The 13,635-nt window shown below is 47.2% G+C and overlaps 1 protein-coding gene across 1 annotated transcript in view; it reads left to right on the top strand.

Moving 5' to 3' along the window:
• Ndufa9 (NADH:ubiquinone oxidoreductase subunit A9) overlaps nt 1-9,937 on the top strand; it is a 28,982-nt gene extending 19,045 nt beyond the window's left edge. Inside the window, exons 9-11 of the mRNA XM_021164891.3 lie at nt 2,486-2,581; nt 6,855-6,921; nt 9,703-9,937. Of these exons, the coding sequence (XP_021020550.1) occupies nt 2,486-2,581; nt 6,855-6,921; nt 9,703-9,873 (334 nt within the window). The 3' untranslated portion in view covers nt 9,874-9,937. The remainder of the gene's footprint in view (nt 1-2,485; nt 2,582-6,854; nt 6,922-9,702) is intronic.
• The last annotated feature ends 3,698 nt before the right edge of the window (nt 9,938-13,635 follow it).

Consider the following 13,635-nt stretch of genomic DNA (forward strand, 5'->3'; position numbering starts at 1 on the left):
CTCCTGGAGAGCTGAGTTTGATTTCTAGCACTTACATGATGGCTCCCAGCCACCTGTACCTCCAGTCCTAGGGATCCATATCCTCTTCTGGCCTCTTCGCAGCAGAAATGCACGTGGTGTGAAGAGATACATGCCGGCAAGGACACATTATACTAAAAACAGAAATGTCAGTGAGGAAAGCAATATGAATGTTAAAATACATACTAAGATGGTTGAAGTCTTTTGTAGTCACAAAGAGGGAGCATATCACAGAGAGATAATAAATGATCATGGCAATGTGGAAAAAATAGGAAATCTTGCATATTGGTGCTGGTGCGAATGTAAGGTAGGCATAGTGATGTACTTAAAATGCTAGCACTCTAGAGAATCAGAAGTTCAAGGGCAGTCTTTACAAAACCAGGTTAACATAATGGGCATGAAGGTGGAGGTTAAGAAAGACATCCTAAGGCTAGATTATGCTGATGGGTATACAACCTTATAAATTAAAACACTGACTTATAACTTGAAATGGGTGGATTTTATAGGGTGTAAAATCTTCCATGATACTGAATGATCCAGACAAGGTTTCTGTTTTTGTGGAGCTGGTAGATTAGTTTTGACACCTGTGTATAATAAAGCCATTTAGCATAAATTCCCCAAAAGCATGGCCCAGTGAAGCAGAGCCTGGAGGAGAGGGAGGGACAGTGACACTGGATGCTGTAAAGGAGAGTGACAGCGTGGTGACCTCTGCTCTCTCTGGACCTTAGTAACCTCTGAGACAAGGGCCAGTGTTGGCTTATGGTAGAATCTCACTGGAAGCATAGGACATGGAGGCAGTGGGCAGCCAGCTCTAAGGAGAAGCAGTGAAAGGCGATTAGGAGATGGTGGGAGACCTGGCAGGATGGCTTACTGGGTAAGGGCATTTGGCACTAAGCCTGACTGCCGGAGTTTGGCCTGAAACTGTGTGGTGGAAGGAGTCAACTTCACTCCTGTAGTTTGTCCTAACTGCCCCCCCCCATGCTCACTGTGACATGAATTGTGATAAGATACATATTAGGGGGGTTGGTTCTGGGAGAGGACTCCACAGCAGGAGAGGTCCCACCAGGGTTTAGACGATAACAGTGTGTTGTTCTGAGCAATGAGTGAAGGGGTGACTGTTAATGTTTCTAGGGACAGCGTAGTCAGAGGAGTGGTCATTGAGAATGGAGGAGAGTTGTGAGGAAGTGCAAGCAGAGGGCTTAGCCACCGTACAAACAAGCGTTTCTTCTATCTTAACGGACGAGTTGACGGTATGTCCAGATGTAGTCAGTTATGAGACACCAAGGTATCTCTTCACTGGAGCATGAGCAGCGTATCAGCCATCAGCAAGGATGGCTTGCCACAGAACAGCAGTCAGAGAAGACTGATGAGTCAGTTCCTGAGGAGAATTCAAAGAGCATAAAAGAACGGGCAAGCAGACCTGAGAGTATCGTTTGAAATCACTGACCAGAGAAGGGAGGTAAGGTCACTTAACTAGGGGGTTTCTCTCTTGCTGGTGTGTGTGTTTTGTTGTTTGTTTGTTTGTTTGTTTGTTTATTCTCTAGAGAAGGCAGGTATTCACTTTAACCTCTGTAGGGGTCTGGCTGACAAGTGTAGTGGAGAAAGTCTCAGAGGCAGGCTCGCTGAGGATATCTGTTGACCATGATTCTCACATGAGATGCAGGCTGGGAAGATGAAGTCTCCAGTGGCCCTTTCTCTGTGAGCCAGGGCTCCGCTTAGTCTGGCCACTCTTCCTGGGATGTGTTGCTGTGGAGCCTTCTGAGGAGGCGCCTGTACACGGGGAGCTTAGGCTAGTGTTGTTCCTGTAGGACAAACCAGACATCCTTAAAACCCTTTGGAGAGTTAAAGGCTTGAGGGGTTTGTGTGATATTTCCCCAGCTGATACCAACATTTCTATTTGAACGGTGAGCCTTTTGTTGTGGTTTTTTGTTTGTGAGATGAGGTTTGTAGTGAATTATCTTCATTATGCTCTCAGTTATGATAGATGTTGACATGTAAGTGATGATTAATTATTAAAGCCTGGTTGCAGATAAACGGAGGCTGTCTAAGTAGAAAGGGTCACAGTTCAGAAGATGGGGTTGGTGTTTGTCATTGTAAGGGACAGAAACTGTCAGAGGAAAGAAAGTTGTAAATGACCAAAAACACTTGAAGAAAAGCTAACCCCATTTAAGAAATGCTGGTGACTCAGGCTGAGACAAGAAGATCCTGTGTTAAGGCCAGCTGGGACTACAGTGAGAGCCCTTCCCAAAAGGAACAAGATCGATGAACAGGGTGCATTATCAGCACATGGAAGAAGGAGGGGAGGGTATGGAAAACAGGTTCTCTGTGGCACTTGTTAACAGGTGCCTTTTCTTTGTTTATCTGGGTTTGTTACAGTGGGTTTCCTTTTTCATAAGGAAAGTGTTAATTATTTTTAAAAAAAAATGTAGGGTGCAAATAATGTGAAGAACTCTGTTTGGGCTTCCAGGCCAAATCGGTACCTGCTCTTCCACTTGGTGAAGTACATCTTTGGCATGACCCATCGGACCTTCATCCCTTACCCTTTGCCACTCTTTGTGTATAGGTAAGTACGGTGCTGTTCGTGCGTACCCACCCACGGGAGGGCTGGTTGGAGATACTATTCTAATTCCTTCCCAGTTAGCAGGATCCTGCTTCCTTTAGAGAAGGCCAGGCTTCACACTTGTATTGACGCTACTCCTGATGCTATAATGCTGGCCAAGAAAGGAACTGTATGTGGCCTTAACGAGCAAGGATGACCTTAAACAAACCTTCTTCTTAGGTCTTCCTTAGGTCATTCTTTTTGTTGTTGTTGTTTTATTTTGTTTTTGGTTTTTTTTTTTGGTTTTTTTGGTTTTTCGAGACAGGGTTTCTCTGTATGGCCCTGGCTGTCCTGGAGCTCACTCTGTAGACCAGACTGGCCTCTAACTCAGAAATCCGCCTGCTTCTGCCTCCCAAGTGCTGGGATTAAATAGACGTGTGCCACCACGCCCGGCTCTTAGGTAGGTGACTCTGAGATTGAATTTAAAACCCTAGACTCAGATTGGGGTCTGTGTAGAGGCAGGGCATTTGTGCAGTCTGAAGCTCTGGGTTGGGTCTTTACCATCTTGTAGAAATAAGCAACAGTAAATACCGTGGGCTTTGATTTGGAGAAGTGTCTTGCTTGGAAGCTGGTATGAGGAACAGCCAGCTCTCCTTTTGTTTCTTTCCAGCTGCTCACCATGGGGCAAGGTTCCCTTCTTTGGTTAAGGCAGTCTTCAGTGTAACTGGGGAAGAGAAAGCTGACCTCTACCTGGCCCTGTGTCTTTTTCTTCCTTCCTCCCTTCCTTCCTTCCTTCCTTCTTTTTTTTTTTTTTAAAGATTTATTTCTTTATTATATGTAAGTACACTGTAGCTGTCTTCAGACACTCCAGAAGAGGGCGCCAGATCTCGTTACGGATGGTTGTGAACCACCATGTGGTTGCTGGGATTTGAACCTCGGACCTTCGGAAGAGCAGTCGGGTGCTCTTACCCACTGAGCCATCTCACCAGCCCCCTTCCTTCTTTTTTTTAAGATTTACTTTATTTATTTTATGTATATGAGTACACTGTAGCTGTACTGATGGTTGTGAGGCAATATGTGATTGCTGGGAATGAAGGTTGCTCCCACTGGTTGGCCCCTGTATCTAAGTACACTGTAGCTGTCTTCAGACGCACCAGAAGAGGGCGTCAGATCCCATTACAGATGGTTGTGAGCCACCATGTGGTTGCTGGGATTTGAACTCAGGATCTCTGGAAGAGCAGTCAAGTACTCTTAACCACTGAGCCATCTCTCCAGCCCCCTTCCTTCCTCCCTCCCTCCCTCCTTCCTTCCTTCCTTCCTTCCTTCCTTCCTTCCTTCCTTCCTTCCTGTCACTTCTTCCCTTTGGGGATTAAAATTTTGTACCTACTGGGCATAGTAGCTCAGTGGCAAAACCCTTGCCTGGGAAGTGTGAAGTCCTGAACTCAGTCAGTCCCCATTTTTCAGCAGTGCTCTAGGCACCTAAGACACCAGAGCAAACGTTCCTGCAGCTTGTGGTTTTTAGGCAGTCGGTATGTAGCTCAGTTGTGTGTGCTTAGTACACTCAAAGCCCTAGCTTCAATCCCCAGCACCACAAACAAAAACCCTTAACACAACCCACAGCACAACATGGTGACGTGATGGAGGTTGTTTATTGATAGCGTTCTCCTTCAGTGGCCTTTCTTCCACTCGTTTAACACTCCCTGTGACTTATGTAATAGACAGGGATGGATGGAGTGTGGACAGAGGAACAGCGGAGAAGGCCCTGGAAGACTGTCCCCACTCAAGGGTGTGCCGGAGGTTAGGACTACTGAGTGCAGGGCTTTCAAGACACCGAGAGAAGTCGAAAGGAAAAGTAGTTTTGTTTAACATATATTTTATATATGTTTTACTCTGAGTAGCCCCGACTGGCCTGGAACTGGCTGCATGTACCATGCTATCTTGGAACTTGCTGTGTATACTATCTTGGAACTTGCTGTGTAGACGCAGCTGTCTTTGAATTTAAAACAATGCTCCTACCCCCACCCTCGCCCCCGCCTCTGCCCATTCTGAAATCATAGGTGTGGACCACTCACTGCACCCGACCTTTTTACAGATTTTTTTTTTTTTTTTTTTTTTGGTTTTTCGAGACAGGGTTTCTCTGTGTAGCCCAGCTGTCCTGGAGCTCACTCTGTAGACCAGGCTGGCCTCGAACTCAGAGATCCGCCTACCTCTGCCTCCCAAGTGCTGAGATTAAATAGGCGTGCACCACCACGCCCGGCCTTTTTACAGATTTTGTTTGTTTGTGGCTCTAGATCAGACCCCGAGCCTCTTACAGGTTAGACAGGCATTCCATGGCTGAGCTGTAGTCCTCGCCTAGGAAGGGGAGAGGTAAACATGCATTTCTGAAGAGGGGAATCTACTCTCTTGTTCATACCCCTGTATCCAGTATCTAGAACTGTTACAGAGCAACCAGGCTAGGTGTTTCTTGGCCTCTTATCCAAAGAGTTGAAAATAAGGGCTCACTTTGAAAAAGTAGCAACAAAACTATTCTAAGCGAAGCAGCACTGATTGGGGGGTATGCACTTAGTATAGATAGCTGCCGCATCAGGGAAGGCCCTTGGGAATGCCAGTCATTGTTTCGGGATTCCTTTTATGAGGCTCAAGAGAAGGAGGAGTTGGTTGCTAAGGAGAGTTAGCTAGGGAAGTTCTTTATTTATTGGCAGATTAGTTCATATAATCATTTTTCTATATGTTTATTTTCATAATGCAAGTGATTTTAGTCACATGTAAGCCCAATTTTACATAGATGTAAGATGGTAAATAGGTTCTTCTTAAAAGTTTACTTGACCTTACTCTGTGCGCACCTAAACCGGTTCAGGCTGGCTCAGAGTTTTCAATCTTTGTACCCAAGTGCATTGGAAATATATTTCAAAAGACACTGCTCCAAGTTGAGGGGAAACTTAATTCCATTCAGAGGGGAGTATGTGGGTAGCCACATGGAGGTGGGAGTACAAGGTGCTCTGACCAGTGTTTGGAGATGTTTGTGCATGTGGAGTAAGAACACCCAGGTGAAGGAGCGAGGCTGCCCCGTGCGGGATGAGAAGAGAGAGGCAGGTGTGCACAACCAAATCCAGCCGAGTCTGAGGTTACTGAGCTATTTCCCATGCTTGTCTGCCTGCTGCCATGCCTGGTGCACAGAAGGCCCCTCCAGTAATATTTGTGGGCTGGCACACTAATGAAAAATCAGCTGATGTAAAGAGCAAAAACCATGGAGTCATTTGGGACACCAGCTTTAGTAGTGTAGAGGGCTAGAAACCAGGAGGCAGGGACGCGCTGTGATACTGCACATGGAGGTGGGAGTTAGGCCAGGGTTGGCAGACATCAGTGGTGTGGCCCAATGAGGATGTTGCATAGTCCAGATGATGTTAGTGTGGAGCGGCTTGTAGGAGGGCTTGGCTGTAATTAGGAGTTTATATATTGTGAAATTCGGAGCACACTTAAGGCTTCCTTTGTCATGATTTACTTTAGCAACAAGAATGTTCTTTCCACTGGAGGTTAGGGCTGGAGAGATGGCTCAGCAGTTAAAGAGCACTGACTGCTCTTCCAGAGATCCTAAGTTCAATTCCCAGCAATCACTATAACAGGATCTGATTCCTCTTCTGGTGTGTCTGAAGACAGCTACCTTGTACTTATCTACATAAAATAAATGAATCAGCGCCGGGCGTGGTGGCACACGCCTATTTAATCTCAGCACTTGGGAGGCAGAGGCAGGCGGATTTCTGAGTTCGAGGCCAGCCTGGTCTACAAAGTGAGTTCCAGGACAGCCAGGGCTACACAGAGAAACCCTGTCTCAAAAAAAAAAAAAAAAAAAAATCAATCTTTTTTACAAAGCTTTAGGTAGAAGGCTGTGACAGTGCTGCACAGTGGTTGAGTCCTTGCCTAGCTCTGTGAGGTCTGTAGTTTTTCCTAGCATCCTCCCCTCTCCCCAAAGCTGTAGCTGATAGGCATGGGGGCACATGCTAGCTTTTGAGAGGCAGAAGGATTAGGAGTTCAAAGTCACTGTCAGCCACCTAGTGACTTGATGCCAGCTTGGCATACTTGAGTCTCTGATTTAAAAATCCAGGCAAAGGAGGCGGGGAGGGTGAGTTAGCTCTGTCTCCACAACAGGTAGTAGAGCCAGGAAGTTGTTATTTTCTCAGAAAACAGTGACAAGCTTAGCAAGTTCTCGAGTACAGCAGTCCCTCTTTTCCTGGGGGTCCAGTAGGCTGAAACCCAGCCCAGACGCCTCTCACACGTGCCGCATGTACTTCCATTGCAGCTGGATTGGCAAACTCTTTGGGATGAGTCCATTTGAGCCCTGGACGACGAAGGACAAGGTGGAACGGGTAAGTCAGGCAGAGCAAGCGTCTCACCAGGCAGAGCCCTGTGGAGGAGGAGGAGTCAGATCGGTTTGGTTGGCTGCCTTGGACAGTTGCAGGGCTTCTATGTGTGGTGAAGTCCTCCTGGCTGAGGCTAGCCCTTCTGTTCTGCTTTTGGCTCACACATACTCATCATTCTCATACTGTTTCACCGTCTTAGTATATTCTCCCTGTGAGGTCATCCTTGTCCGCATTCAAACATGCATAATAGCCCCCACGCCCTTTCCTTACTGAGGCCACACTCTCCTTCCCAGGTCCCTCTGGCCATTTTGCTATTTGTTGCGTTCCCTTACAACTATTCAGGGTTCTGTTGTTATTTTAAGACAGGGTCTCTAGGCCAGGCTGGCTACAAACCCACTCTATAGGTTTGGTGCCTTGGATTCCTAACCTGTCTGCCTCTGCTTCTAAGTACTGAGACTACAGGTGTATGCCACCATGCCTGGTTTTCCCTTCATAAGCTGACTGCCAAAGAGCTCTCTGTACCTGATCCCAGTAGATTCTTGTGTCATTCTTTGTTTAATCCATTTCGATCTCAATTGTATCCTCCTCTGTCCTGAAACTGCTTTCCAAGGCTACCCATGACCCCACGCTGCCACCCCTCAGTTTTCTGACCTTACCTCGCTCCTGCTGTGAGCAGTGTTTGTTGAAGGGCCACATTTCTTCCTTTTGAAATGGTGTCTTAGCACCTGTGCCTGGCCCAGGCTTTGTTCTCTACCTTTCCCTTCTCACACTGGGTTGTGCTGGAGGCCCTGTTCCTGCAGACCTCTCTTCCTGGTTGCTGTCTGTCCTGCCGGGGTCACAGCCTCAGCCATTCTCACTTCTGTTTATAAATTACATTCATCCCAGTTGCCTGCTGCTGCTGCTGGAGGCCGTGCTGCCATCACTCCCGTCGTGAATTGTTTTATGTGGAACTACGCAGACATAGGGATGTTGTAAATGGAACTACAAGCTGCTTTTTTTTCTTTAGATCTTACCAGGCGCTTTCTGCTTTATTTTGAGATGGGGTCTCGCTGTGTTCACTGTGCAGCCCAGGCTGACTGGGAACGTGTGCTGATCTTTACTCCACCTCTCCCGTTCAGGGACCAGAGACCTGTGCTGTTTCTTGCTGTTGCAAACTTACGTTCTGTCCTTGAACTCTCGCCTCTGTGATGGCCCTTTCTGTGCTGTGCGTGTAAGACATGGAGTGATCCCCTGCAGTTTTGGTTCCTAAGCCATCATTGCCCCACCCTGCAGTGCTCAGGGTGCTCTGCGTCTGTCCCAGCACATTGCCAGGAGCCGTGTGTGATGGGAAGGACTTGATATATGGCTACCATGACTGCAGACATCAGATTTGAGCTATATGTAATTTTGGTTCACTGAAAGTGAGATTTGAATTGTGCTTGACTAAATGGCTTCTGTGTTAGATGATAAAGGGACCGACCCTCAGCAGCCCTCAGCAGATGCCAGGTCGGGTCAGTCCTCATGCCCGCCTTCCTGCCCATCATTAGGAGCATGCTTCTAGTAATATTGGAACTTTGCTACGTACTAAAGGCAGAGCGCATGACTATCTCTCCTCTGCCTGCTGTTACCCAGGCAACAGTCCTCTTTCCTCTCTCAGTGAGCCTCTTGCTGCCAATCTTGTCTGCCTGCAGTATGCTGAGTCTAAAGCCCTGGCTCTTCCTTCTCAAGTCTTGTCTCATTGATTATCTGCTTCCTGAATACTCAGATCTCACTGGGAAGATGCCAAGTAAGCACATGACAGCATCTCAGCCTGAGAACTGTAGATTTTCTTTCTGTTGATGAGATGCAGCCAAACTGTTCCCTAAGAGCCAAAGCATAGCAAAGAATTGCTACCAGTACCAGGGAACAGCCTCCCTCTGTCAGACCGCCTTAAAAGCAGACACATCTCCACGGTGTCCTTTCTGTGGCCGTGAGCCCTTGTTGTCGGACACTTGCTCTTACCTTGACAACTGAGAAAGTATGAACATAATACACAGACAGGCTCTGGGTTTGGTTTGCAGAATGCCCTAGAGCAGGCAGTAAACACACTGGGGTCCTCTCTGCATTGCTCTTTGTGGAGGTCACAGGATGGGACCTGCTTCAGGTCCATGCACAGAGCAGTCTGCTTTGGTGCTTTGTGATGCACGGGGCTGTCTTGTCCATCCTTCCTTTAACAAGATTGGTTTGGCTTCAGGCTTTGTAGTGAGCATAGTTGAGTATAATTGGAGCAAAAAAGGCTAATGGGTCTAGGCGTGATGTTATAACTGCAGTCCCAACACTTGGGAGGCTGAGACAGAAGCAGTACTACAAGTTTGAGTCAACCTGGGCTACATAGTGGGTTCCTAGGAGTTCCAGTGTGAGACACTGTGTCAGAATCCCTAAACCAGACCAAAAAGTTAGAACTGAAATCGAGAGCTATAGCCCAGGGATCCAGCATAAGAAAATGGGGGTGCAGAGGTCTCCTACCTTAGCTCTTATCTGAATCTCTAGGTGGAGAGATAGCTCCTGCCCCGTTCACTGGGCTCAGCTCTGCGCACATGTGCCTGTGGAGCTGCTCTTTCAGGGTCTCTGTCCTGTGGTTCTGGGGTATGGGAGACCTGCCTCAGGCCTTTGATAATGATCTCTATTTGTTCTGCTTTTGTGAGTTCCAGAATCAAAGATTGTTGTGGGGTCTCTGACGACCCTTGCCTCAGGGATGAGCCTCAGGCCAGCTTGGGGGTCTGAGGGGTGGCACTCTGTTTCAGCATTCTCTGTGTCCCTTTGTCACAGATACATATCTCAGACGTGATGCCGACCGACCTGCCTGGCCTGGAAGATCTTGGTGTTCAGCCCACACCACTGGAGCTCAAGTCTATTGAGGTGCTACGGCGGCATCGTACCTACCGATGGCTGTCTTCTGAGATTGAGGAAACCAAGCCTGCCAAGACAGTCAACTATTAGTGTCACCCAGGTCACCTGTGTGCAGTAAAAGAGTCGCTCTATTAAATATCTGAGGATTCGTCTATTGCAAGTGTCTTTCTTGACTGATCAGAGAAGAACTCACAGCCATTCAGAACTGAGGCCTGTTTTCTATTAAATAACTATATATAATATCGACACACACAACTGTTCTCTGAAATGGTAGAGGGTTTGGAATTCTTACACCAAGGCCCTATCCTTAAAGTGGAAATATTGCTATGATCTCAGGCTGCATGGTTATCTAGAAGCATTTGGTATAAATGAGCACATAGACACCTACAGCTGATCTGAATTCACTCACACTTGAAGTGCTTTAGACTTGATTGTAAGGGTGGCCTGTTGTCATGTGGTGGAACCCATGGTGTGTCATCTCATGGTAGAGAGAGGAAGAGGGGAGAAGGGAGTGGGGAATGCAACCTCGTTTTTTCTTTTATGCAGTGCTGGGCATGGAACCCAGGGCCTTGTATATTTAAGGCAAGCTTCTACCAGTGAGCCACACCCTTCCCCTCAACCTCTTTTGTGACAACAGTGGTCACTCATGATGACAGAAGATGTGGTCACCTAAACCAAGCCAGGGCTTCTACCACGCTGGCAGTGAGCATCCATGGGAACTTTGGAACAAACCGGCAGCTGCTGAAAGGGAGGGAGGGAGCAAGGGAGGGAGAGGGAGAGGGAGGGAAGGAGGGACTCCAGGTTTTTGAGTAATAACGGACTAAGAAGTCGAATGACTTTATCCATACGTAGCTGATCTGAATCTCACTGTAAAACCTGTGGTTTGTTTCAGGAAATCGTGAAGGATGAATGGACAAAGCCTGCCATGTCAGGTTTACATCCTAGAAGGTTATGGAGTGCATGGGAGGTGTAGTGGAGCACAAAGTGTATTTGAGGAATCCTTCCCCACGAAGGAAGAGGTCCGAGAGAATGAGAGTTATGGGTTAGGAAGGTGGGGAGTGTTTAAGAGAAACAAGTCCAGCCATAGTAAGTCAAGGCTTTTACCTAGAAAGATGCTGCAAGGAAGGAAAGGGGACCCTTTGGGAACGGAAAGAGGGCAGAGGGAAGAAGACTGGACTCGACACCACTAAAGTAGAAGGTTGGGGTGAGCTGCAAGGAAGTTTTCAAGTGTGTGAAGCCACCTGGGTTGTGTGCAGGGCTGTCCATGTTTATTCAAAGGACAAATAGATCTGCTCCTGTGTGGCAGGGGAGTGTTTATGCATCTGGCAGTACCTTCCCTACCATCAGAAGCCAGGGGGAGGGCTTCTGTGCCCTTAGAGGATGACACTTATAAGATGGCTCCCAGGTCCTGCTACCTTGTAAAACTGGCAGGAGGCAGGGAAGAGAATTCCGTCTTCTCAAAGGGGCAGAAAGGGAGTTTGTAATTGCTGATCTTCTAAAGGGGATCTGGGAGGTGATTAGAGTTGGCTTAGGCTGAGGGGAATTCCAAGGCTTGCGACCATCTTGATTGGAGGAGGAGAAACGTTAAGTCCATCAATGTGACCGGCACCGGTGGTGGCAGAGAAAAGGGACTGCCAGCCATCTGGTCCTGGGAAGAGCAGGAGGGACAGAATCTAGTGTGCAGAGGGAAGAAAAGCAAGTCAGACAAAACCCCTCAGAGGTACAAAGTATGACTTCATTCATTCATTTATGGATAGGGTCGTGTGTATCCCAGGCTGGCCTTGGACTCACTGAGTACTTAACTCAAAATGACCTTGATTTTAGGATCCTTGAGGCTTCTGCCTCCTGAGTGCTGGGATTACAGGTGTGTGCCACCACATGGACTATGGTTCTGGCTATCAATCCCTGGGCTTTGTGCATGCCAGGCAGGCAAGCACTCTACCCACTGAGATACATCCCACCCTGTTGATTTTATTTTTTTATCACTCCACCTTCTTTTAAAACCTCTTTACAGAATGTAAGGTACATTGGAGCAAGGTCTGCCAGTTGGTTTGGTTGAAAATCCATGCCTGGAACCTGTTGAACAAATGTATGAGAACCGGCAAGATTCTTCCCGCGTATTGAAATGGCTCTAGGAGGGCCAGGTGTGGTGGTGCACACCTTTAATCCCAGCACTTGGGAGGCAGAGGCAGGCAGATTTCTGAGTTTGAGGCCAGCCTTGTCTACAGAGTGAGTTCCAGGATAGCTAGGGCTACACAGAAAAACCCTGTCTCAAAAAACCAAACCAAACCAAACCAAACCAACCAACCAAACAAACAAGCAAAATGGCTCAAGGAAGCAAATAAAAATGGAGTAGCAATGCTTTGGGGCACATCAAGAGGAGCCAAGAAATCACAGAAGCATTGGATTGCTGACAGGTCCCTGGGTCAGCTGCACTTTTTCCTAGACTGCAGATGGCCACACCCCCAGGCACACTGACCTGCGAACGAGGACAAAGGAAGTTTCCTGAGGTTTTGGACTGTTAAATTATATTCTGCCAACTAGGAGACCCAGGTTATACCCAAACCTTGCTTGCATGAGAGCTCATTGCCTTTTTGATTGGTTGGTTGGTTTGGAATAGTGTCAGTATATTGCATAAGCTGGCCTGGTGTTCAAAGATCTCCTTCCTTAGGTTATCTCCAAATAAATGTAATTTTCTCTTAAACAAGTTAAATTTTATTCTCTGTTAACAGATGAAAACTCCATCTAACCCCCAATTTTTCTGGTTCTGTATATTGAGAATTTAAACTGTAATTGCTTCTCAGACCTTCAGCTAGGATTATGTGTGATTATTTAAATTCTATAATAAAACTTCATATTTATATTGGGTTCAGTTTGATAATTAAGATGCCTGGCTCCTGTAATCACACCTAGCTTGGTAGCCTTGAATCTCCTCTCTGAATTCCAGCGAGTGATTGGCTGACTTCCTGCATTTTCACTTCATTCTGTAAGACCCGATGAGCCTTATGTCCGGGATGTCTCATTCACAGAAACACAGAGACAGAGATCGATGCAGTAAGCATGAGGTTATTGATCCGACATCCCGCAATAGGGGTAGAGGTGACCCCAAATAAAGACTGGATTTAAGCCCATTGTTGGTCCCTTTTCGTCCCCGCTTTAGAAATAGTAATTAGCCTTTCCCTTCCAGAGAGGCAAGTGTCTTTTCTTGACCTTCCTTATGCTGTATTGATGGCCCTGGGTGAGGTGAGGTCTTTGTTTGTTTGTTTGTTTTCAAGACAGGGTTTCTCTATATAGCTCTGGCTGCCCTGGAACTCGCTCTGTAGACCAGGCTGGCCTCGAACTCAGAAATCCTCCTGCCTCTGCCCCCCAAGTGCTGGTATTAAAGGCGTGTGCCACCACTGCGAGGTGAGGTCTTAGTCAACAGAAGAGGGACCTGAAACATTCTTGGCCATTACCTGCACTGGCCTTGCTTTCTTGCAAAGCTTGTTTTGCTGGGACATTCTAGGAAGGGAGTGCTCCTCACGACCTTCTCGCTGAAGGTCCTCAGCATGCTATTCTAGCAAGGTCTTTCAGAGGTCATCTTATGTTCTCTAAGGTCACACATTCCCACAATTCTGGCTTGCCAACCTAAAACATCCTCTCTCTGGGACTGGGTGGGAGAGGCTAGAAGAGGTAAGGACTAAGGGTCTTTGTGACACGTGCCTTGTCTCCTTAAGCAACAGCTATTTAAAGTTGGTATCATGGGGAGTACTTTTGATATAATAATCTGTGGGACTGTGAAAGGTAGCCTTGTTCCCAGTTGAGCTAAGGCTCAGAAACCCCGGAGACCGTGAAGGGATGGTAGGCATTTTT

The sequence above is a fragment of the Mus caroli genome, unplaced genomic scaffold, assembly GCF_978045245.1.
Source record: "Mus caroli unplaced genomic scaffold, Mus_caroli_1 scaffold_7, whole genome shotgun sequence".
Lineage (NCBI taxonomy): Eukaryota > Metazoa > Chordata > Mammalia > Rodentia > Muridae > Mus > Mus caroli.